Raw genomic sequence first — 26474 nt, 5'->3', positions numbered from 1 at the left:
ATAGTAAAAGTGCTGTTTTATTTCAGTCATACACAAAGACATATGATGGTCCTAATGTGTTTCCTAAAGTTGAATGAAATAAAACTCACACAAAAAACGGTACAAGAAAAAAATTAATCATAAAGAAATCACAACGTAAGAGATACTGAAAAATTACTCTAAGTTCTGTTTCATATCCATACTATGTCAAAATTTTTAAGAATGTGAAGGCATGGAGGAACTATCTTTTCAAATAAGGTCTAACTCCAGAGCTTAACATGTTTATAGTTTAAAATTCTCTAATTTATGGTTATATGAAATGATCTCAAAGATACAAAACCTAATTGAGGAACTAGGGAAATTTTTGAGTACAACAGCTCAAAAAGTATTTTCCTAGAAATTTTATTTTGAAAAATTCTCATAAAATTTTAATTCTTATAAACACCCATTCCTCTGCCCCCTTGCAAAAGAATTCCTGTGTTGAAATCCTAAATCCAATATGATGGTATTAGGATGTGGGGGCTGTGGAAGGTGATTAGGCCATGAGTGTCATGAATGGAATCAATGTAATATAAAAAGAGAACTGCCCGGCCCCTTCCACCAAGTGACACAGAGAGGCATCAGCCATCTATGAACTGTATGGCAGGCCTCTTCCCCAGCCTCCAGAACTGTGAAAAATATTTTTTTTATTTAAGCTGTCCATTCTAGAGTAGTTTGTTATATAGCAGCCCAAACAGACTCTAAGACACTAGGCAATTAAGCCTCCTTTTCCTCAACTTTGATGTTGCCTATTATTTGGACTTGTACTCTTATTTTTTTTTTTAAAGAGGATATTTTACAAGATGATTCACAGACATATTGAGATCATTTCCAAGCCTGACTCTGCCTCAGAATTTGCTGTTGTGATTTCTGAAATCTTGGACTTTACTAAATTCAAAATCTCCTGTATGTCTAGCTTAATGTCTATCCTACAAAAGTTCGCCTGAGTGATTCTGACATATAATCAGGTTTGGGAACCAGGAACAACACCATTTTATGGACAGAATTTCTTGTAAAACAGAGAAGCCCCAAAATAATGTAGCAATTTAGAAATTAACCACCAGTTGTATCTCTCAGGAAGAACTTTCTATTAATGTCTCACTGTAATACTGTGAATGTCTTCACACCCATTGTAATATATAAAGTCCAGAAAGTTCAATTTCAAGTACTTTGAGACTAGTCATTACAGTAATCACCTCTGAATCATCAGCATGGTTGTGCAGATCAGTTAATCTCTTGCAGCTAGCAGTAACCCAGTGTTAGTGAGACTATGCAACAAAGGACTTCTCTCTTGGGATCTGCTTATCTTTACACCTGCACTTATATGGCAGAGCCCCAGTTTGCTGACCTTCAAATTTTTTTCTTTCCTATTTGACTTTCCCTGAGACAGGGTTGGTTAGACAAGTTGCTCTTTAAAAGCAGGTCTGAAATATTAGGTAATTAACTTAGTTGTTACAATTTTTTTTTTTAAAGCTATTGCACTTGCTGGGCCAGTGGCTCTCACCTGTAATCCTAGCTACTTGGGAGGCAGAGATCAAGAGGATCTCCAAAGCCAGCCTGGGCAAATAGTTTGAGAGACCCTATCTTGAAAATACCCAACACAAAACTGGGCTAGCAGAGTGGCACAAGTGGTAACACACCTGTCAAACATGTGTTGAAGCCCTAAGTTCAAACGCCAGTGCTGCCAAAAAAAGCTATTGTGCTAATACATGTGCCCCACAGACTGTGATTACCATAAACTGCCCCTTTTATAAATTTTAATAACATGTATAGACTACTCAGAATCTCTGAAAATGTTTCTTAGAAGCTTAAGTACTGTGTACAATGGAAAATCCTGATCCTTTTATACCTAATAAGGTTCCACCAGGGCTGAAACAGTATTCAGAGGATAATCTGAAAATTTTTGACCTTGTACCAAGGATGTGTAAAGAGAAGGCTTCCTTACTATGAGATAAACTGACCCTGACTGGCAATCCCACTAGGTTAACTACATTTTTAAGCTGTCCCTTCCTTCACAGAAAAAGTCACAGTAGATAAAGTAGAAACTGGATTTAGCCCACCACGAGGAGGCCAGGCAAACACTTCCTGGGGGTCAGGGTTTGCTGTTGTCTGGTTTTTCTCTGCTGACTTTGGGAAATCCAGATCTCTGAGAGTCCTTAAAACACTTCAGGTGATGAGTTTCCTTCCACCTCAAACAATTCCGATTTTTCCCTACAACTTAAAAAGTGACTCACACATTTTTATAGGTATATAATAACTGCCTGGTTCTAATAAAAAATGTAAAATGTCTTTCTCACAGTGAGGTATTTTTAACAGCTGAATCCACTTCTGACTCAAATGCTGAGTTAAATGATTTGTAACTTCTGCAAGGCTAGAGTCCTTTGAAATGAGATAGTTAAACAAACTTGCTATTTATTTCAACCTCTTCTTCTATAAAAGGATTGGAAAGAAATAACCTAATAAATTAAAGTTGAAACTACAGGGTGGGCTGTTTTCAACAATTTCAAAAGGAAATCCCTGGATTGCAAAAACCAATCAGTGCTCTGGAACTTGAGATCTGCATTCCTGGGAGCGATGAGAAAAGCAAATCACAGGCCTTACCCAGACCCACTAATCAGAATCTGCATTGTAAAAGTGGATTCCCAGGGGACCTGCAAGCCTATTATAATTTGAGAATCACTACCTTAAATACAGTCTTCCAGAATCAGCTTTAGTAGTACCTTCTATAAGTATAAAACACAAAACAAAACAACAACAAAAAACCTCTCCCTCTTCACCCCCTTTGCCCAAATATGTCTTTAAACCAATTTTTAAAATTTATTTTATTTTTTTGGCAATACTGGGGTTTGAACTCTGGGCCTTACACTCACTAGGCAGGTGTTCTACACCTTGAACCAGACCCCTAGCCCTTTTTATTATTTTTCAGATAGAGACTGGCCTTTTGCCTGGGACCAGCCTCAGGTACCCACCACCATGATCAGCTTGCTTTGCTAACATTTTGCCTGGGCTGGTTTCAAACCGTGATCCTCCCAACCTCTGCCTCCTGAGTAGTTGGGATCACACATGTGCATCACCAAAAACCAACTTTTAATTCTTGTAGAAAAACCACTATTTGAAAATTTATTTAAAGGCACAGATTCAGTATCCTTTAACTGAGATTCTTGGGAACCAGAAGTGTTTTAGGTTTTTTCAGATTCTGAAATATTTACACATATTTAACATACCATGGGAATGGGACCCAAGTCTAAACATATATATCCTGCACATACAGCCTAAAGGTAATTTCATTCAGTATTTGTAATGTGCCTGTGTTCTGACCACCTGAGATCAGGTGTGGAATTTTCTACCTGCATAGCATCATATCAATGCTCACGAAGTTTTAGATTTTGGAGCACTTCAAATTTCGGTTTTTCAGATTAGGGATGCTCATCCAATACTAAACATCCAAATCTCACTGCCAGAAATTCTGATGAAATTCATCTGTCATTGGGTCTGGTCAAGAGGATTTAAAAAAAATACTCCAAGTAATTGTGACGTGCAGGCAAGTGGCAAGCACAGGTACCAAGTATTTTTGCTCTACATAGCAACTGTTAAATGCACAGGAGTTACCAATCAATTGACGCCTCCAAGACAGTCAGGTTCTCATGGTTTCTCCATCTGTAGCATGCATCAGAATCACCTGGCAGGCTTCCTAAAGGACAGATGGCTGGGCCGCATCTCCAAAGTTTCTGATCCACGGGTCAGAATCAGTAAGGTGAGGCCGGACAGTGTGCATTTCTAACAGGTTTCCCAGGAATACAGATGTACTCTCAGCAGACCATGCTCTTGAGTACCACTTTTTATCAGACTATAATACTTACCTCAGCAATCTAAGAAACAGCACCGAAGGCTTTGTCTGTCTGTGTGACTGGTTGTTTTTTAAGAGTAAGAGAGGAGCATTTTGGGTCTAGTATCATTCCCAGGGCCAGCAGATCCCAAGCTCCTGACTTGAGTGGAAGAGTGGGGGTGAAGGACATGAAGCCCTGACCTAGCGAAGTCTTACTGCCCAACAGTTCAGCATCCATCAGTTGCCTAATAAATTTCCTGATGACCAATGATCCCAAGTAAATCTATCAATTATAATTAAATTTGGTATCTACCTGTCTGTTGCCATAATGATTTTTACAACTAATGACATTCAGGTGAAATAAATTATTTTACTCACCAAACCCCACAGAGCACCAGGAGAGGTAGCAGTGATTGTAGCTGCTCTGGGTGTATTGTACATTAAGGCCAGTTCGCCGAAACTCCCACGATTATCATAGTTACCAACACATCTTCCAACACCATCACATTTTACATAAATGTCAAATGTTCCTCTGTTGAACATACGTAAATTGGAGGCAAAAGTAATTCAAGCAAAATCTAATTACAATGAGGCATTATTTCAGAGAAGAGTCCTGTGTAATGAAATTTTATCACAACCTATCTATTCCCTCTGATGGCATAATAAAAGGGCATCAGTGTGTTCTGATGAGTTCCAGACCATCGTAAAAGAACTATCACCTAGATGAGGGTGGGGGCCATGCATGTGCCTGCTGGGAAAACTGGAGCTACACAATAAAAATTTAAGATAAATAAATGATGAACATATAAGACCACAGCCAAATATGTGAGAAAATCATCTGAAGGAACATATATAAAACACTAACTGTACTTAGACCATAAGAATAGTGAGGGATTCCAGGGACACTTAACATGTAATTTAGGAGCTTGTGTTTCTAAAATGAACATGTATGACTTCTTTGAAGAAAGAAAATGACTTTTTTTTTTTTTAGGAAATAGCTATAATGATTTGTTTAGCTACCACTCTATAGAACTCACTAGAGGCCTTTCATAAATCTGTACCTGGGGTTGGCCCACAGACTGGCTGCCTGCATTTGTAAATAAAGTTTTATTGGAATATAAGCAAACTTGTTCCTTTATGCATTATCTATGTCTGGTTTTGACTGCAACAGCAGAGTTGAATAGTTGTTGCAAAAGAGACCATACTGGCCCACAAAACATAAAATACCACTTGCATTTTTGCACTGTTTTCTACATTTGTCACTTTGAGTAGGATAAAATATATAAATGAAATGTACAGATGAGAAGTAAACAAGCTACCAATCCAGCTGAAATCCTATCAGTCTAAAGTGTGTTATAATACTGTGGACTGCTTTTTCATACAGACTTCTTCTCTGATAATGGAGGGCCTCAGGCAGTGCAGAATCTCAGAAAGAACATGACCAGAGAGGCCAGGAGTCCTGACTGTGCAGCAAGGTCTAGACTGATCATCCTTGTGACCTTAACCCAGCCCTATTTCATCTATGGGTGATTAGTCTAACTGAAATAGAACACACTACATTTAAATGAAAGCCACTTTTTTGTAGTCAAAACTACCCACTTTAAAAAGTTTAATACTGTGTCATATTCCCTTATAATTAAACACAAATATCTGTGTGAATTTATTAAACTGTTGCATTGATGGAAGCTCTTAATAATAACCAAAATCACAACTCTTATTTACTTTACAAACTGAAGAAATACTCAGTTTAGTGTGCTCCCCTGCAATGTTCCAGGACTCATCTATTTCTCACAAAACTTAAGTTTTCTGAAATTAGATTTTCAATATAAATAAATGAGTCTTCTTACTCCAATAAAATGATTACTAGAATTTTTAAAGACAAATTTAATAACATACAATTTCTACAAGAACACACAAACTATCCTTCCTAATGACTGGACGATGCTGAAGCAGAAGGGAAGAAGCCTGGCTTTTCACCCTGTGCCCTCCGAAATACCTGAGTGCTTTTAAACATGAACATGTTTTACTCTCATAGTTATTAAAAAGAACTTTCTAAAAACGTAACACAGATTGAGTTCTGCTGTGACTTACTTTTACTCTCAACTTAATAAGCATCTACTCCATACTAGTACTATAACATACTATCTTCCAAATCAAAGTTAGCAAATGAGAATGTTCATATTTAATGACTTGCATTTATAGATTAACCAGATTAACATAGTTCATTTTTTTTAAGATAAACTATGATGATCCAGTGTGGTTTCACTGCATGTATTTGTGATAGGTTTACAATACCTCTCATGTAGCAACAAAAGTGAAGCAACAGCAACTATCAGGTTAACTTCTCAATTCTCATGATACCTGCTGAGATTTTACACAAAGGATTCTTTCAACTTCAGGAGTGAGATTGGACAAAACTTACCTATCAATTACGTAAAAGTTGTCACCATCATCACCTTGATCAATTACATGCTCCCCTTCTTTGACCAATTTTTCAAACATGGCATCTAATACTTGAGACATCTGCTCCTGTTTTTTTTAAAAAGATGAAATATAAAATATGTTTTCTTAAGTAACCTTAATATCCTTTTTTCTTCTGTGAAAGATCTCACAGAAATGAAGTATCATTGCTATTGTTTTGTATCTACACAGTGCCATCTTCCTTACCACATACAAATGATTATATATTTATTCTCATATTCAGTATTTGAACAAAAGTCATGATAATTAATTTAGTTCAGAACATTTGCAACTATCATCACTTTAAAATGAAAAATTAACCACCCAATCACCATATAACTTGTAAAATATAATCTTAGCAACTAAAACAACCAGGTTAGTAAAGAACTACTGCACACTTCTTTTTACAATGCACATTTTTAAAACTTCCCTATTCTCACTAGAATTTATGTAGAGGTTACTTAAAAACTTAGTGAATTTAGATCCAATCTTACTTTATAAGTTAGTGCCCAAAGCAAAACAGAGTAGAAAACAACAAAAAGCCAAACAAAAATGACTGTGGCAAATACTCTGTCATGATTCTTTGCCATTAAAAGGCAATCATCTACCTCTCTAGGGTAGATCTACAGAAAGCTGCAAGACTATATTGAATAAGTATTTAAATAATGTAAAATTTTTATTTGGCTTAAGTGTGGGTGACAAGGCTTAAGAATCAACTTCAGCTCATTGAGAATAAACTCTCAGATGAAAATGTTTTTTCCTAAGATCAAATTCAGGAACAATTCAGACCTCTGAACAGACTGACAAATAGATTTTGAGAAATAGCATGATGCAATAATAACAGCAAAGTCAAGAGACTTAGAGGGTTATGAGTTCTGAGTTCTTGGTTAAGTCCCTCTCTGAGTATAACAACCACTGTCCAGGCCAAATCAATTATTATTACAACCACATTGAGAAGTTGATAATAGATTGGGGAGGGGGGCAGGTGTTTACAAGCTGAAAACACAGCTTGAAGAAATCAGATAATTTGAATCAAGAGGATAAGATATCACATGTGATTCTTTTCCTTTTGAATCTCCATTAAAATTTTAACATGAAGATAGGAAATCACCAACAGTATAGAGTATGGGAAGGGACAAGTGATACACAAGAGATCCAAAGCAAAAGTGAGCTGAATGTGGCAGAGGGAGCTCTCCAACGTGGCACACGGCATTGCCGTGTGGAGGATCAATGTACCTAGCATGGCAATGGAAGTACTGGGAAGTACCTGGTCCTGTCAGGGTGGGACTGAAACACTAAGCTAATTTAGTCACACAGGAATCATGTGATACCTTTCTTCAAAATCCCTGTAACCTGAACACCACACCTAGTAATCAAGTATTGACCCAACTCTTCCCTCATACCCATTACACACACACACACACACACACACACACACACACACACACACACACACACACACGATGCTTAGAAAAAAAATCAGAGAAAAGTGGGTAGCTTGAAAATTTAAAAATTATTGCCAATTTTTTCCCTTTAAAAATTACTTAGAGCAGCTTTAGGTTCAACCGGCACACACAGCCCACGCACCCCTGATCACATCCTAGCACCATTTCCCATTATCAGAACCTCCCACCAGAGAGGCATATTTGGTACAACTGATGACATACCCTCTCTGATATCATCATCACCCAAAGTCCATGTTTGTGTCAGGGTTTGCTCTTGACAATGCACATTTTATGGCCTTGACAAATGTAAAATGACATGTATCCACCATTAGTGATTTTTTTAAACAAAGGAGGACAAAGTAAAATCAAAACCACAAAGAAAGTCAATAAACAGATCAAAAGAGGAGTTGGAGAAAGTAATGAGAAAACCAAAGGAAGAAATACGGGATAAATTTTTTAGAACCAAAGAACACAAGTCTTCAAACTGAAAGAGCACAATAAAGTGCCCTTCATGGTTGATGGCCAAAAATTCCATACAAACTTAATTTTTATCAACCCCTAGCAGTTCTGGAGATTGAACCCAAGGCCTCATGCATGCTAGGCAAACACTCAACCATTGAATTACTTCCCCAGTCCAACATAATTATTTTTAAAGCACCAAAGACATAATGTTTGTGAAGGCTTTGGGAGGGGAGGGTCTTAATATAAAAAGATGCTCAACTTCTCTGAAAATGAAGAGAAATGCAAACTAAGATTGAAATGACCTACCACTTTTCACTTGTCAGATTAAAAGAGATACAAATGTTATAATAGATATTCTATCGGAGATGTGGGAAGACTTCTGATGAGAAGGTAAAGTGGCGCAAACTCCACAGAAAGAAACCTGACAATGTTCACTAAGACTTCAAATACACAAACCTTTTCCCCTCCCTCACAGAGTTATTCTATGGCTATTTGTGATGACACATGCACCCACATTTTCCACTGCATCATCCTAATAGCATAAGAGACTGGAAACAAAACTAATGTTTAGCTACAGGGCACTGCATAAATACATTACAGAATGATGTGGGAATTCTCAGACATCGACATTTCAAGGGAGTCACTGGCAATGAGGGGATACTCAGAGAGATGTAATCAGGAAATTGCTTGCCATGGGGAAATTACTCACAAAAAGGGGCAGTTAGGTGAGAGAAAAGAAGACTTGCATGTGAACACCTCAGCTATCTGCTGTCACACCAACGTAAGATCTACAAACCAGCACTGAGACCACATTGGAGCTGTTTCATGGAGATTTGAGCACTATGTAAATGGTGGGATTGGTGCACTGGATTTTGGCCATTCTGATAGGTGTGCAGTGGTATCTCATTGCTTTAAATTGCATTTCCTTGATGTCATATTCTGTGGAACACCTTTTCATATGCTTACTTATCACCTTACGTCTTCCTCAATGAAATCTCTGTTAAGGTCTTGGGTCAATTTTTTATGCAGGTTGTTTTCTTAAGTTTTAAGAGTTTTTAGGATACAGTTTGTCAATGCAATGCCTATAATGTAATTTGCTGGGATTTTTATTGGGATTGCACCGACTCTATAGATGAAATTGGGAGGAACGTATATCTTGACAATATTGAATCCTCCTATCCATGATCTTGGAATAGCTCCATTTTATTTAGTTCTTGTGGGGTTTTTTTCCTCATCAGAGTTTTATAATTTTCATTACATAAGCCTTAAATATTTTTGTTAGATTTATATTTAAGTATTTCATTCATGGGGATAATGTAAATAATATGTTTTTAATTCAACATTCCACTTGTTCATTGTTGATATTAAAAAGTGATTGACTTTTATTTATCAACCTTGTATCTGGCAACCTTTCTGCTATTGTTGTTGCTAATTCTGTCATTAGATAATCCTATCTATGAACAAAGATAGTTGTATTTCTTCCTTCTCAATAAGTACACATTTATTTCCTTTTCTTATTGCATTTGTTTGGACTTCCAAGTACAATGTTCAAAAGAATGGTGGGAGGGAACTACCATTTTTTATTGAGGTAAAGTCACATAATATAAAATTAGCCACTTTAAAGTGAATAATTCAGTGGCCACAGTTCTGTAACCACCACCCCCCCATGTACTTCTAAAACATTTTCATCACCCCAAAAGGAAACCTCTCACCCATTAAGCAGTCACTTGCCCTTGTCTATCCCTACTCTTGGAAACCACCAGTCTGATTTCTTTCTCTATAAAGTTATCTATTTTGAATATTTCAATGTAACAGAATCATAAAATAGGCAAACTTTTGTGCCTAATTTATTTCACTTAGCATGATGTTTTCAAAGTTCATCCCCATTGTAGCATGCGTCATACTTCATTTCTTTTTCAGAACAAATAATATTCCATTGTATGTGAACAGTACAATCTGTTTATCCATTCTCATATAAGTAATGTGTGCTGACTGCACCACTGGAACTCTTGTTATTCCATTCTCTAACAACGGACATTTGGGTTGTTTCTACTTTCTCACTACTGTGAACAGTGGTGCTATGAACATATGTATAAAAGTACTTACTTGAAGAAGTATTTGTTCTCAGTTCTTTCGGGTATTTATTTATGAGTGGAATTAAAGGATCATATTGTACCTCTACATTTACTGGATCATATGATGCCTCCACATTTAACTTTCTGAGGAATCACTTAGCCATTTTTCACAGCAGCTGAATCATTTTACTTTCCCACTAACAATGTCTGAGGGTTCTCATTGCTCCGCAGCCTCACCAACATTCGTTATTTTCCTTCTTTTTTAATGATAGCTATCCTAGTGGGGATGAAGTGTTACTTCATTTAGTTTGGGTTTACATTTTCCTAATGACTAACCATGATGAGAATCTTTTCATTGGTGTTGGTTGTTTGTATATCTTCCTTGTGGGAACAGCTATTCAAATACTTTGCCTATTTTTAAATTGAATTGCCTTTTTGATGTGATATTGTATTATTTATAAATTTTGGATACTAGATCTTTATCAGACACATGATTTGCAAACATTTTCTTCTACTCTATAGACTGTCTTTTCAACTTTTTTGGTAATGTCCTGTGATGCATAAAATAAAGTCTAACATTTATGTAAAGTCTAATTAAAATCTTTTGCTTCTGGTATCTCAGAATCCATTGCTAAATCCAAGGTCATGAAGACTTACCGCTGTGTTTTCTTTAAAGAGCTTTATGGTTTTAGCTCTTCAATTGTCAGTCTTTGATCCATTTAAGTTAATTTTTGCACATAGTATGCACAGGAGCCCAACTTTGTTTATTTATTGTTGTCCCAACACCATTTGTTAAAGAGACTATGGTTATCCCCACTGAATGGTCTTCACCTTTGTTGAGAAGCAATTGGCCATGAATATATAGGTTTATTTCTGGAACACTCAATTCCATTTCATAATTGTGTATGTCTATCCCTATGCCAGCACCACAATGTTTATTACTGTAGCTCTATAGTAAGTTTTAAAATTGTGGAATGTAAGTCCTATAGTTTTGTTCTTCTTTTTCAGTATTATTTTGGTCATTGCACTCCCATTATGTATACAATATTAACACAGTGGACATCAGCAAAACACTAATGTAGACCTAACATGGTTTAGGTCTACAATACATAAAGGCTGCTACTTTAAACTTTTATAAAGAAATTAATACTGATAAAAATAATTTTTAAAAAGAATATGGAATCTCTACTGGCATAGATATGCTTCAGTAGAGAATCTATTCCCTATATCTGTATGAAACAGATTTCATAACTGTTCAGTAAGAAATGAACAAGGAAGAACACTACATAGATTTTACTGCCACCAAAAATTTTAAAAGAGTGTATTTGTATATGCATTGTGCAACCCTGGAAAAACACATATGATAGCATTTAAAGAATGGCTCAAGTGGCAGAGTGTCTGCCTAGCAAGCCCTGAGTTCAAATTCCAATACAGCCAAAAAAAATATTTTAAAAATAAAAATAAAGAACTAGGCAAAGAAACTGGCTTGCTGGAAGACAGAGGTGGAGAGGTGACTTCTGTTTACTATCTTTTATTCATTCTGAATTTTGGTAAATTTCATGTGCATTAATTAAAGTTATTAATTATATTAAAAAGCCAAGCTCCATTTGAACACAGCACATAATTTTGCATCTTAATGTGGATTAAGAAACCTTGGGAAAATGATGGTGGTAGGTTTGCAGCAAGTGGTTTTCATCTCCTCCGTGTGTTCCTGTGTGAGCTCTGGCACCTGCGTGTGGGCCAGCAGCCAGGGCTGAGAATGAAGCCAGTGTGGCAGTAAAACAGAGCTTTCTGGATGTGGTGTTAATTGGCCCACTAGGTGTTAATTACCCAAAAGAGTTCATCAACTAAGGCAACATATGGTCATCTATCAAAATTCTGCAGGTTGGTTAAATGGTTTACTAATATTTTATTTTGCTTGCTATGTACATTTTGATTCTTTTAGGGAAGGTACCGAGGGAATATCAGCTTTAATGATTGATTCTGACTCTAAATGTCAAATAGACAAAAAATTGCTATAGTAAAATTTTTGGTCATGTTAGATTTAGCTGCATTTTAAATAGATGTATAATATACAGCTTTTAAATTGTAAAGCTAAAGAAATCATATACGTACATGTGAAAAATCCTGATAAAATACAGAAAAATTACTTCTTTTACAACTTCTCTATGTGACAGATGTCTGTTCTAGTCAATCAAAATGTAATTTCCCCATAATTATGCACAGAGTGAAAAGAACTTAGGAAATATTTAATATGCAGAGGTTTATCATGGTAAGTGACAACCACTGTAGGAAATCCACATCTAATTCTCCTACAGAATGCAAATTCACGACTGAGCTCAGTAAAGGGCCTTGACTCACTTAAGAAATAATAACTTACTCTATATTAATGAAAGAGTCTATCATATAGCATAGGAAAATTATTTCAGTTAGCCTCAAATTAGAAATAGTTCAGAACAAAAGTGGCCTACTGAGTTGACCATTAAAATATTCATGAAAGAAATATCTTCAAAGAGATTAAATGCCGTGGTTCAACATATGAAAATCCAGCACTCCAAGGAAAAAATGTTCTGAGGTCTAGGAAGTACAAAATTTTCAAGCTGAACAATTGCTTCACGAAATTCAAATCAGACAGTAAATTCAAAGCCAAGATCATTCTTCTTGCTAATTAGTAATTATTGTTTCCTCTTTCTCTAAGTTTTCCCATTTCTGGAAATGTACTAACCTTCACAGTCATTCCAGCTAGACAATGACAGTCATCCTAGACTGTCCTTAAGCTCCAATTAAAGTAACCACTATGTACCAAATTCTGTTGATTCTGTGTATTTTGTGGCATCATTCCTTTCTGTCCATCCCTCTTTTCCCTTCCCTGGTTCAGGCCCATTTCTTTTCCCCAGATCATGGCATAACTTCCTCACCTGCCCCATTCCTTGGTTCTGGCTCATGTCTCCCATTGCTCTCTCCTCTTTAATTCTACCCTTTATGCTTCTACCAAAGGTAACTTATGGCTGTTAACATTCTCTGCTCAAAACTCTTTAGCCATGCCAATTGCTTATAGCACGTGTCGAATGTTATGTATGGCATAGCGTAGTATGAAACAGCATGCACATCTTAGTTCCCACCCTAGTTCCCCCTGGACGATGTCCACTTTAGGCTCTAGTGGTAACATTCTCTATACTTTTTGTGTGTGTGTGAGACTGGAGTTTGAACTTAAGACTTTACACTTACAAAGCAGGTGCTCTATTGCTTGAGCAACTCCTCCCAGTTCATTTTTTGTTCTGGTTATTTTGGAGTTGGGCTCTCATGGTCTATTTGTCCAGGCTGGCCTCGAGCCACTATCCTCTCAATCTCAGTCTCCCATGTAGCTAAGGATTACTGCTGTGAACTACTGATACCCAACTTTGTACACTTCTTAGTAACTGGTGATTTCCTAAAGTGAAACTCAGTGGCCTCTCTGGCTTTCAGAATACAGAGTACCCTAAAACATAACTCTTCCTCTCATAGTGCCTGACCGAATGACAGTATCTATCACCAATATGCTTTGTGTCCCTCATCAAATTATATGTTTCAGGAGTGTAAGAACCAAATCTAAACATCTCTGTGGCACCCAAAACTTTACATAAGCCTTACAGCATAGTATGTAGTCAAGAAATTGAATGGGAAGAGGTTCCATGATCAGATTGTATGAGTTGAATATGTAATTCAATTAAAATGCATTTGAGTTACAATAAATAGTGTGTATTTAAAAAAAACATAAAAGAATGCTCAAAATATGAACTTAACCTAACATCTTAGGTCTGCCATGTTTGAGGCTAAATTTCTTATTACAGGCTGAATAAAATAAATGTTTCGGGTTTTGTATCCTCCATCATTTCTAAAAGCATTTGAGATAAGGGAATATATCAAGCTGGTTTGAGCTCAAATTCAAAGAACAGTTATCGGATGTAGTGATACTTGACTGTGATCCCAGCACGTGGGAGGCTGAGACAAGGAAGATCATGAATTTAAAGCTAGTCTGAGATACACAGCAAGAGCCTATCTCAAAACAAAAGTGATCATTTTGGAAACAACTATAAAACATGTTTGTCTCTTCTTTAAAAAACAATAAATAGTGACCATTTATGGTTTGGGTTCTCCCTCTCCCCCATGAACTGCCTTTCAGTACACATTGAAAACCTTGAAATCTTAAAAAAAAAAAAAAAATCCTGCTTATAATCACTTTAATTAAGTAAAATGCATCTTGCCAGACTATACTAGCAAAAAGATGCTTTTAAAAATAGTTTTTAATGCAACTGTAATTTTAAAACACTTTATAAGTTAAAGTTGAGGCCTTGGGGGTGCGGTTCAAATAGTAGAGCACCTGCCTAGCAAGGGCAAGGCCCTGAGTTCAAACCCCAATAATACCACAAAAAAAAGAGTTAAAGTTGAAATGACAAGGAAAATCAATTTAGCTTAGAAGATAGAATAGAATAGGCAGCATCCCAGAAAAGTTTAACTAGCAACTGTTTCACTCATGCTCGTTTATCTGTTAGTATACAGAAACAAACAGAATATCACTGCTTAGTCACTGCTGAAGCATGAAAATACTAGCTCAATGAACAAGTAGGCAAATGAAATAACATACAGCATTACCAAAACACTGAACATGAACATTTTCACACCTAGCTCTCATCGCTGATATTCAAACTATGTTGTGGGCTAGGAGCATCAACACTACCTGGGAGCCATGAGAAATTCAGACTTTCCGGTTCCACTCAGACCTACTGAATCACAGTCTGCATTGTAGTAACATCTCTTGATGATATATAGTCATGTTAAAACTGAGAAGAACTGTTTTTAGTGACTTTTGAAATTCTCCCACGAAAAGACCTACTCAAAAAATAGAGTACCCTTAATGGAAGCCTGCCTATACATTACAAAACTAAGGATTAATTCAGAGCTGTCTGATGTGTGCATTTGGAACTAAAGAATTAAATACCTAATTGCCCTTGCCTTCGAGAACATCTGATCCACAGGCTGGCTACAATACCAACACAGGGCATTGAAACAGGCCTTTGTTTCCTCAGCATTCACCCACACTACTGGTTCAGTGATGGAACTCAGTAGATGTGGGTAAATGGACTGAGTGAATAAAAGGACCTGTCAGGGCCACTCTGAATAGCTGAATTCACTCCATGAGAGCGCAACTAGGGCTTTGTATTTAGTTAGGTGGAATTTAAATACCATCATTTTATCACAATTACCAAATATATCCAAAAATATTTCTCATTATTAAATATGCATACATAACTATGAAAGCATTGTTTTATACCATGCTTTCTTTTTGAGACTCTGATGCATGTAGAAAGCCTTGAGAGGCATATGCTACCTAAAGAGAGAGATAAAGATTGGAAAGCCATATTTCCTGCTCTCCAGAAATGGACAGATGAAGTGACCAAAGGGTCTTCGGCATGGTTACTTCAAGCCTGTCAGAGACAGTAATCAGACTCAGAGACAGACATACAGACTTGTACTGTGTGGTCCTAGAAACCAAGCCTCCAAAGTCACAAAATGTAATTCACATTCCTAGAGGATATGATATAAAGACAAATGGTATTATCAATCAACACAGGTTTTTTAATATCTCAGGGTGTAAAAATGACCTAATATAGAAGAATTGGTATGATGAAATACTCTCAAAAAATTTCCTTTCTTAAGAAGACCTCAAAAAAAAATAATGGAGCTAGATTTAATACTTTTTCCTTTAGGGCATCAAACTGAAAATCAGAAGATGTCATTTGAACAAAAAAAAGAAGAAAGAAAGAAAAAGAAAAGAAAAGAAAGTTGAGTCCATTTTCACATTTGGGACAAGCAATAAGAGTTCTTTCCTAAATGACTATATAGCAAAAATACATACAATTAGTGATGAAGGAAGCAGAAGTCTGAATAGCATGATCACTGAGTGGGTATCCTAGAAATACAAAGACTAGAATCCCCTCACTTTAAAGAAGTCAAGGAAAATACTACTTTAAAAGTATGTATAATATAGACATTATACACATTCAAATCTAGTTATGATTGCTGGCTGTTGAGTCTCGCCCTTCTCTGTGAGCCCTAACATCCCTTTATATGCCTGTGGGGTTATGAAGAATGCAAGGTCCTAACCTCTCCTACCTGGTCATACTAGGGCTGTGTTTGTAGCAAATAACCTTGAGGGATGAGACAATGTCTTCCTCCCAGACCAACAGTCCAGGCTTACTTACTCCAAGCTCTGTACCCCAGGCTCTGTTCTTGTGTCCTGCAGCTCCACATACTGACGTGCAGGCATCCACAATGGCATCTCTGCTGATCTTAGCTTGGAAGAAGGGTAAACTCAAGCCCCTATGTAGTCCTTGACCCTGGCACTGGAGAAAACCATTTCTGTTATTAAGATTTATCTTACCGGATCCAGGTTCTTAAACAGCAAGATATCTTTGCAAGCCTCTTGCAATCTGTTTCTTTGATCATCAGTTTTTGGATGTATAATCTAAAAGGACATTAAATTGAGAAAACAAAAACAATAGTCAGTACCAATAAAAACCACCAGGAATGCTAGAAAGAAAAACTGTTAGTGCTCAAGTTCACTTAAGGGGGCACTGTGATTCACTTCAGGTGTCTAGTATGAGCCCACTGCATAGGGGAAAGTAATGTAGCTTGGCTGGAAGACAGTATACATTCACAACACTGGAATGTTTTTCACAAACAGTGTTTTCCCCCATGTAGCAAGTTCATTATGTAAAGGTATATGATTGGCTAGAAGGATTCAAAAGTTCCCAGCCAGCAGGGACAAGTACAAGAGAAAACCACCTTCCAACAGCTGTACAGACCTAAAACAAATGCAGCAATATTATGGGACATGGGTCACAGTAAGGGGATGTAGCACACAGGAGGGACAAGGGTAAGTGAAGGAAACTAAAAACGTGAATGTGGTTGATGTGTTCACTGTACAAGAATGAATAGAAATCTTAAGCTGGCTGGGGCCACCATAAGAAGGGGACTAGGGAGGAGTGAAGAACTAGAGGATATGAACCAGTTGGAGTTGTAATACATATATGCATGGCAATAACACAAGCTATCATTATCTCAAACCAGCAAAAACATCATGTTTTAAGGGGATTGGACTATGAGCACATGATAAAAGCGAGAGCACACAAGGGAGGGGTGAGGATAGGTAAGACACCTAAAAAACTAGCTAGCATTTGTTGCCCTTAACGCAGAGAAACTAAAACAGATACCTTAAAGCAACTGAGGCCAATAGGAAAAGGGGACCAGGAACTAGAGAAAAGGTTAGATCAAAAAGAATTAACCTAGAAGGTAACACCCACACACAGGAAATCAATGTGAGTCAATGCCCTGTATAGCTATCCTTATCTCAACCAGCAAAACCCCTTGTTCCTTCCTATTATTGCTTATACTCTCTCTACAACAAAATTAGAGATAAGGGCAAAATAGTTTCTGCTGGGTATTGAGGGGGGGAGCGGGAGGGGGTGGATTGGGTGGTAAGGGAGGGGGTGGGGGCAGGGGGGAGAAATGAACCAAGCCTTGTATGCACATATGAATAATAAAAGAAAAATGAAAAAAAAAAAAAAAAAAAAAAAAAACATCATGTTTTTCTTTTTATCTTTAATCTTTTTTCTTCAATGAAACTGGAGAACAGGAGGGCAGATGGGGGGCTTGGCACCAGTGGAGGGGGGAGGTGCCAGGGGAGGGGTAGGAGGATGAATATGGTGCAAACAATGTACACACACATGTATGTAAATGCAAAAATGGTATCTGCTGAAACTGTTCCAGGAATCAAGGGAGGGATGGGGGAGAGCAGTGGAGGGGGTAAATTAAAAAATGGTATATTTAATACATTGTAAGAACCTTTGTAAATGCTACAATGTACCCACACCCAGTACAACAATAAAGGGAAAACATTTTTTAAAAGAAAATTAAGAGACTGCCTTCACTCTGTGTCTACTGAGTTTTATACTCTCTTTCAGGATGTAGGTCTTTCCTTTGAAACTGGATAAAGTCTCTAGAAGCAAGTAAATTTTTTAATTAACATTGCATTCAATATCTAATCAATTTTTATGCAAATTATAGGTAATTGCCCCCACAGTGTATAAGGGATATTCAGAAGGGAGCAAGCCATGGTGCAACAACCTGCAAGAGAGTAAATGTTCATGGGAAAAATGAATCCAAGTATGGATGCACTCTTCTCTCCCCCTCTCTGTTCTCCTCCCCCTCCCTTCCCCTTTACCTTCCCTTCCCTTCCCCTTCCCTTTCCCTCCAACTTGCAATTCTCCTATTTTTACCTCCCAAGAGCTGAGATTACAGACATGCCCGACCACGCCTGGCCTGATACATTCATTTTAGAATAAACTCAAGAGAAATAGTGTTCTATATTCTCACTAAACCTTTATTCCAGGACGATAAAGGCAGAAGAATGTCCTCTGTATGATTATCTTGAAAACTCGAGTCCCTTTGGCCATGAGAAGGCTCATCCAACCAACTCCTCTCCCCTTTTTTGTGATGCTGGGGATCAAACCCAGTACCCTGTAATGCCAGGTAGGCAAATGGCCCACCATTAAACCATATCTCCAGCTCAAAAAGGCCCACTCTTGTGTGAACATTGGTAGTGTGCAAGTATAAGTGAGTTAGAGAGGAAAGGGCCAGTCCTAAAGCAGACATGGAATTGGTTTCCTGCAGGCCTCTACAACTCACTGTATTCCAATGTTCATCCAAAGAGTGACTATGGGACCTATGGGCAGGTATCTCACCTCTGTCAGCCTATCAGATGGCTAAAAATTAAAGAAAATCATAAGTCTGAAAAGAATTGAGGACTATTTCTTGTGTATTATTTATAGGCAACAGGTAAGACTATTAGCTAGTGAAGGAAGGAGTTGTTGCACTTTTTTTCTGTAAGGATGAAGTACATATAAGCCTTTGTTTACTATCTGACCAATACTCATCTTGAACTAGATTTCAAGATGACAGATGAACATAGAAAAATCAGATCCTGGTGCCTATTATCTCATTGCTGCACAAGAAGATGAACTTGTTCAAGTAACTTCTCCAGCATCACACGGTTCACAGCTGCAAGGCTAGGATTCATTCCAGGTGAGCAGTACACAAGGCCTATACTCTAAACCAGGGATCAGCAAACCACACCTGCAGGCAAATCTTTGGGCTAAGAATAGACTTACCTTTTTTAATGACTGGGAAAAAAAATCAAATGATAATATTTTTTGACAGATGAAAATTATATGAAATTCAAATTCAAGTGCCCACAGGTAAAGTTTTAATGGAATACAGACATACTGTTTCTCAAAATTATATGAAATTCAAATTCAAGTGCCCACAGGTAAAGTTTTAATGGAATACAGACATACTGTTTCATTTATGTATTTTCTATGGCCAATTTTAAGCAACAGCAGCAGAGCTGGAGTGGCTGTAAGAGACCTTATGACCCCCAAACCTAAAATATTCCTCTCTGAAAATAGTGAATTTTCAGTTAAAAAAAAAAATCTCTACTTAAAATGTTTGCCAACTCCTGCTCTAAACCTCTACTGCCTTGCAAGGAAAAAAATGAGAAAACCAATTAATTTGGTTTACTTAAACATGCCCTTTGGAAAGACCACATATCTTGTTACTCAAGAGAAATCTGTATAAGATGTTCATATTGTCTTATCTATTCTCCACAAACAGCTGAAAGTTAACTTTTACAAGATTCAACCAGAACATTCAGCCAGGCATGGTGGTTCATACCTGTAATCCCACCTACTCAGAAGACAGCTGCAGGAGGATCAAGGTCTGAGGCCAGCCCTAGGCAAAAGTGTGAGACTCTACCTCACAGACAAACTAAAGCAAAAGGAGTATTCTCATGAGAAGCAAGGTCAAATTTTTCACACTACACAGAGTGGTAACTACTGTCATATATTAGTAAAAAAGTCTTGATCCTAAGGCAACATAATTTCCAGGCTGGGATTCATGGGTTTCACCAAAGTAGTTTCAGTTTTGGTGGAGAAATGATCCGTGTGGCTGGGAATCCCACAGGCAGAGGAATAAAAAGAACCTTCGAGATCTTCTGAGTCACAAGCCCCCGATCTTTCTACCAATGGATTCTACATATATTTTAGGGACCTATTATGTGCTTTTCTGTATTAAAACAATCTAATCAAAGTATTTTTCAGAGCTAAAGAAATACGTTTCCATTTATACTTTTTAAGGTCAAAGAGACAAGGGGGCCTTTCGCAAAGTGTGTCCTTTTCACTTCAGGCACAATAATCTCATACTTAGTTTGCTTTTACTGAATAAATAAGAGCCCAACCGAGCTAAAGGACATGGTTTAAAAATTTATCAAACTGCACTCGACAAATTCTTACAAACTTATCAGCCTCCAAAAAAAATCAGTTGCTGAGAAAACTGTCAAGACACACAGACTTTAAAAAATCTTAACTGTTATACTGACACATGAGATGTAATTTTACTGCATCTTGTTTATTTCAGAGTAAGCTTCTGCTGTCATCCATTAACAGGAGCAGAAGGTATTTCCCAGCATTTTTCTTTACTAGAAACACTTTCTAAGAAAAAATAACATCCTCACTGTAAGAAAGGTAGCTGAAAACATTTTTCACCACCAGGATGTATCTTACAAAAGAAATAAAGTCACAACCACAGTGAGCAGTATGTTCTTGTTTCCTTTTATCCAAAGAGACGTGTTTTTAGATAAAAATAATTCTACAGAAGTTGAAGAAGAAGTGGGGTATCAGAGATAAAACTAGAAAAAGAAACACACAACACAACTTCACTATGTCTCCTGTGGATCTATATGACAATAACATCTTTACTATTATTATTTTCCTTCTATCATACAAGAGCATCAATTCACTCATTAAATTACATACCCTGGACTCTGCATCATCTTCTTCTTCATCAGGATTATAAGCTTCTGCGCATACTATAAATATAAAAATGGACATTTTAAACACTCACTCATCAAAAACATACTAAAATATATCTGAAAACTAATTAATAGAAAGAGTTCCATGATATTTAAAAAAAAAAAAAAAAAAAAATTCCAGAACCAGCAGCTTACCCCTAAAACTGACTTCATATCATTGTCTATAAGGAATTTCTTAGACTATAAAGTTGTATTTCAAGACATTGACAACTGCTTTTTGCTTTCTTCTATACAAAGTTTAAACCCTTTCATCTTCATTTCCAAGACAAAGAAATACATAAGACCTAAAAAATGCCTAAAAGAACACAAAAAAGTCTAAGTCTGCCATGAAATGACCAACTTAATCAGGTATGAGTAGCTTTCATAAATTATCCATAATTGAATCTTTCAGGAATAAATGTTATTAAGATTGTGCAATATTCCTTTCCAGTCTTTATTCTAAGTTGAGTTTATATTGCATATGTAATTTTAAATCCTGCCTTTTTTCATTTAACACTATAAGAATTTCCCATGTCATCAGAAACAGATAATATTGTTTTTAAGGACAGCAAATTAGTTTTCATACACTATAATTAACTTCCCTAACACTGAACATTAGCTGGCTTTTATTAAAAACAACTTGGGTATAAACATCTTCATACATAAACATTTGTCAACATTTCAGATTATGCTGTAGGCATTATTCCCAAATGTTATTTTGGAGGATTAAAAGACATGATAAAATTTTAAGGCATATTTATCACCATGTTTATTTACAGAACGGTTGTACCTATCCATTGTCCTAGAAAGACTGTATAAAGAGGCTCCTCTAACTGGACAAAAGAATTGGGTAGTATTGTTTAAAATCTGTGCCAATTTAAAAGGATTCAAATTTTTTAATTATTAAATTTGAACAACCTCCATATGTTTATGGACCAATAAATATTTCCTCCTTTGTCCTATCTATAGGGAATATCTGATTTCCTTTTTGACTTAAACTAGTTTTTAAATACTATTTTGTATGCCAGATTGCTCATAATTGTTTTATCCAAGTTTCTTTTTAATGATTATTACAAAGCCTTTACAGATTATACATGTTTGTTTATGCTTCACGTTGTGAAATATATCAAAGAAGAAATACTCCAATGTGGTTTAAAACTATCATTAAATATCACAGTAGTGATACTGCTTTTGAGCTTGGACAACATTTTTCTCATCTGAAAATCCAAAGATTTGTTACTTCTCTGAGATTTTTAATGGTTGGTCTTTTTACATTTATTTTTTTTAGTCCATAGGAGTTTATTCTGGCATGGATGTAGAAATTGAAAGAACAAAGGCTAAGTGAAAGGCTAACAAATGTCTTCCCAGGGGCTTCAGGATAGCATCAAGAACATTATCATCAATAGAACCCCTATCATCATTACCAGAAAACCTGGCATTAGCCTTCTTTCTCCAGGCCCTGCTTTATACACCTAGATCAATGGTTCTTAATCAGATCCAACTTTACCCACTCCAGAGGATATCTGGTAATGTCTGGAGACATTCTGATGCAGGAGGCTGGGGAAAGCTACTGTGCTTGAGTAGGGGATGCCACCAAACAGCCTGCAATACCCCCATACACATCAGCCCCAAACAAAGCATTATCTGGCACCCCAAATGTCAGAAGTAACCCTGGCCCAGTGTACACCATTTTACTGAATCTCACAACCCTACAGTAACAGTGAATGCCATCATTTGACAGATGAAAGACTAGGACATAGAGGTCAAGGTTGTGCATCTTAGTGACAGGACCTATACTTTTTTTTTTTATTATTCATATGTGCATACAAGGCTTGGGTCATTTCTCCCCCCTGCCCCCACCCCCTCCCTTACCACCCACTCCGTCCCCTCCCTCTCCCCCCAACCCCTCAATACCCAGCAGAAACTATTTTGCCCTTATTTCTAATTTTGTTGTAGAGAGAGTATAAGCAATAATAGGAAGGAACAAGGGTTTTTGCTGGTTGAGATAAGGATAGCTATACAGGGAGTTGACTCACATTGATTTCCTGTGCGTGGGTGTTACCTTCTAGGTTAATTCTTTTTGATCTAACCTTTTCTCTAGTTCCTGGTCCCCTTTTCCTATTGGCCTCAGTTGCTTTTAAGGTATCTGCTTTAGTTTCTCTGCGTTAAGGGCAACAAATGCTAACTAATTTTTTAGGTGTCTTACCTATCCTCACCCCTCCCTTGTGTGCTAAAGCTTTTATCATGTGCTCAAAGTCCAATCCCCTTGTTGTGTTTGCCCTTGATCTAATGTCCACATATGAGAGAGAACATACGATTTTTGGTCTTTTGGGCCAGGCTAACCTCACTCAGAATGATGTTCTCCAATTCCATCCATTTACCAGCGAATGATAACATTTCGTTTTTCTTCATGGCTGCATAAAATTCCATTGTGTATAGATACCACATTTTCTTAATCCATTCGTCGGTGGTGGGGCATCTTGGCAGTTTCCATAACTTGGCTATTGTGAAAAGTGCCGCAATAAATATGGGTGTGCAGGTGCCTCTGGAGTAACCTGTGTCACAGTATTTTGGGTATATCCCCAAGAATGGTATTGCTGGATCAAATGGTAGATCAATGCAGGACCTATACTTGATCCTAGGATTGTTTAACTGTCTTGACTCCAAAACCCTTGCTCTCAACCACTGTTGTACACCTGATTGCTTAGGTGAATTTACTAACACAATGCTTAGACTTCAGCCTTATGTCTCTGAAAGCCAGCAGAAGCAGACCTATCTCTCACAGCAAGTCCACATTAACGACCTTCACTGATACAGACAACCAGAATTCCAATTTAGTAACTAAGTTCCTGAATGAAACACGGAGTCAGCATGATCACCCAGATCTCCTCCTAAAGGAAAACCACAGAAGAACCCAAATCACAAAAATTAGCTTGGTGAGTAGGAAATGTCTAATGGTATCAAGCTGGACAGCATGAGACACCCCACACGATACTGATGGTCCTGTGAATGAGGCTCGGACACTTTAATTAGATTGAATGCAACTCTCCAGAAACCATGAGGACATCTACTTGTAAAGTGAGGCCCTGTAACTTTCTGTCTCCATGGATAACCAACCTAGTAAGCAGGGCTGCTAGATAATTTGCAGGGCCAATGCAAAAAGAAAATAGGGGTCCAAGTTCACCAATTTAGACTTTCCAGAGGACAAGAGCAGCAGAGAATTAAACTAAATGCAGCACTTTTGTGAGACCACGAATGTGCCCAGTTCACAGATGAACACATACAATGAAGTAACATAGCAGGTAATATACTACTTCTTCAGTAGCTTGTTATCCATATCATCTGACCATTTGGTGTTCATCTTAATTTTTAATTCACAGAAAGCATCCTAATCCTCTAATTTCTAAACTTCTAGCCACTAAGACCTAACTAAAAATAATATTGAGGAGGAATCTGTTATTTTCCAAATAGCAGATTGTCCCAGTACTATTTTTTATTTAACACCTCTCTGATAGTATGTTTGTTTGCTTGTGCCTGGGCTATAAGTTTCATTAACGTATCTATTGTGTAAATATTATGAGGATTTAACACTTGACATTTATGTTGAATTGTTTCACCACATTAGAATTTGCCTCTTAGGACTGGAGGCATGGCTCAAGTGGTAGAATGCCTGCTTTGCAAGTACAAAGCCCTGAGTTCAAACCCCAGTCACACCAAAAACACCAGACACAAAACAAACAAAAAACCAGAATTTACCTCCTAAAGCCTAATCAAAAGCAAGCACTTGCAATTTCATAAGATGCCATGGTGGTACCTTACAGTCATTTAAACTGTTTCTTCCACTTGGAGCAATTTCTTCACTAACCCCAACTAAAAGGTCAGACTGAGTCACATCCTGGGCTGGGGATGTAGCTCAGTGGTACAATGGTTACCTCGCATGTATTAAGTCCTGAGTTCTATCTCTATCACCACCAAAAAAAAAAAAAAAAGTCACATCTTACCTATACAGAGCTAATTTTGGAACCTCCACTTCTGTGCTCATCCTTTGAGCTTCCTTTGAACTCTCCCAACACAGTGGATTTCACTGCTACAACTTAACGTACTATACTCTTCCAAACATGTTACAATCTGGTTGCCTCTTCAAGCTGGGACTTCTAGCCCTTCAGGGACTGACTGTGTATTCTTCTATTTCCCCAGCACTCATGTGGCACCTTGCTTGACTCAATGCTCATTTGAATAAAAGACTGACTAACGAACAAACAAGCTTAGGAGGTCATTGAGAATAGAGATGATGCTTCTTTTTCATATTTCACAACAGTGTACCTATATTACAGACTCTCAAATGAAATGTTCAAGAAATGGGTCAGAAAGGATGAGTAAAAAGGAGTGACTTCTGTCACAGTAAATGCTTGTGCAACATATACATGAATGGCAGGCTCTATGTCTAGATAGCCAGTCATACCAAAGCCTCCAGAAAATCTATAGTGCCTGGTGTTCTTTCTCAAATGTATTTGCCCTGTACCTTTTAGACTATCTGACATTTAGCTTGGAACTATGTACTTTATTGTTTGGCAATTAAACAGTGGTGAGAGATAGAGCCTTATTCTTTAACTAGACCCTGTTTTAAAGTTTTGCTGTTATATTGTGTGTATATGCATTTGGATACTATACTGCTTGTCAAGAATAGTCTAAAGAATTTAAGTAGGTTCCCACATTGCAGATAGAGTAATTTCCACATTGCAGTAATTCCCACATTGGTGTAGCCAAAACAACTGCCAGATTGTAGGACAGGACAATAAGAAATACACTGACTCTGCATCTTGTGGGACTTGGTTTTAATCTTTTCATGCAGTGTATATACATAGACAAAGGGTTGTGCCAACCACCAGTTTTTTACCAAGACCTGTCTTTGCTTTGCTGTGGATTCTTGAAATTGAGTAAGATGAAAACAACTCTACGTTAGACAAGTATGCACAACGCATACTGGAAGTGTGGACAACACAGAATAAAGAACTCCATGAGCCACTGGGTGCTCAGCTCTGACACAGTAGGCCTGCCATAAATATTTACTGAAAGAATGAAAGACAAATATGGCCTACATAGAGAGACCGTGTGGTTTAGACTTTCAATATAGAAAAAGAATGATTTGTATACAATATACCAAAGTTCAATTTCCATGTTCTAAATAGGAATTTAGCATACTTATTTAAATAATAATCAGCTTAAAACAAGCAATTATAAAA

General features: G+C 37.1%; 1 protein-coding gene across 2 annotated transcripts in view; it reads right to left on the bottom strand.

Moving 5' to 3' along the window:
• Window positions 1–26474, bottom strand: part of Prkar2b (protein kinase cAMP-dependent type II regulatory subunit beta) — an 87898-nt gene that overhangs the window by 9439 nt on the left and 51985 nt on the right. The window contains exons 3-6 of one of the 2 annotated variants that reach the window (XM_074064974.1): window positions 21197–21249; window positions 16529–16669; window positions 6267–6373; window positions 4223–4376 (exon numbers count right to left, since the gene is read on the bottom strand). In XM_074064974.1, the coding sequence (XP_073921075.1) occupies window positions 4223–4376; window positions 6267–6373; window positions 16529–16669; window positions 21197–21249 (455 nt within the window). Of the gene's footprint in view, window positions 1–4222; window positions 4377–6266; window positions 6374–16528; window positions 16670–16707; window positions 16792–21196; window positions 21250–26474 lie in introns of both variants that reach the window. The other variant, XM_074064975.1, reaches the window with a different exon arrangement.

This window comes from Castor canadensis, chromosome 2 (genome assembly GCF_047511655.1).
Source record: "Castor canadensis chromosome 2, mCasCan1.hap1v2, whole genome shotgun sequence".
Classification (NCBI taxonomy): Eukaryota; Metazoa; Chordata; class Mammalia; order Rodentia; family Castoridae; genus Castor; species Castor canadensis.
Note: the sequence above shows the minus strand (reverse complement) of the source record. Positions and strands in the feature narration are given on the sequence as shown.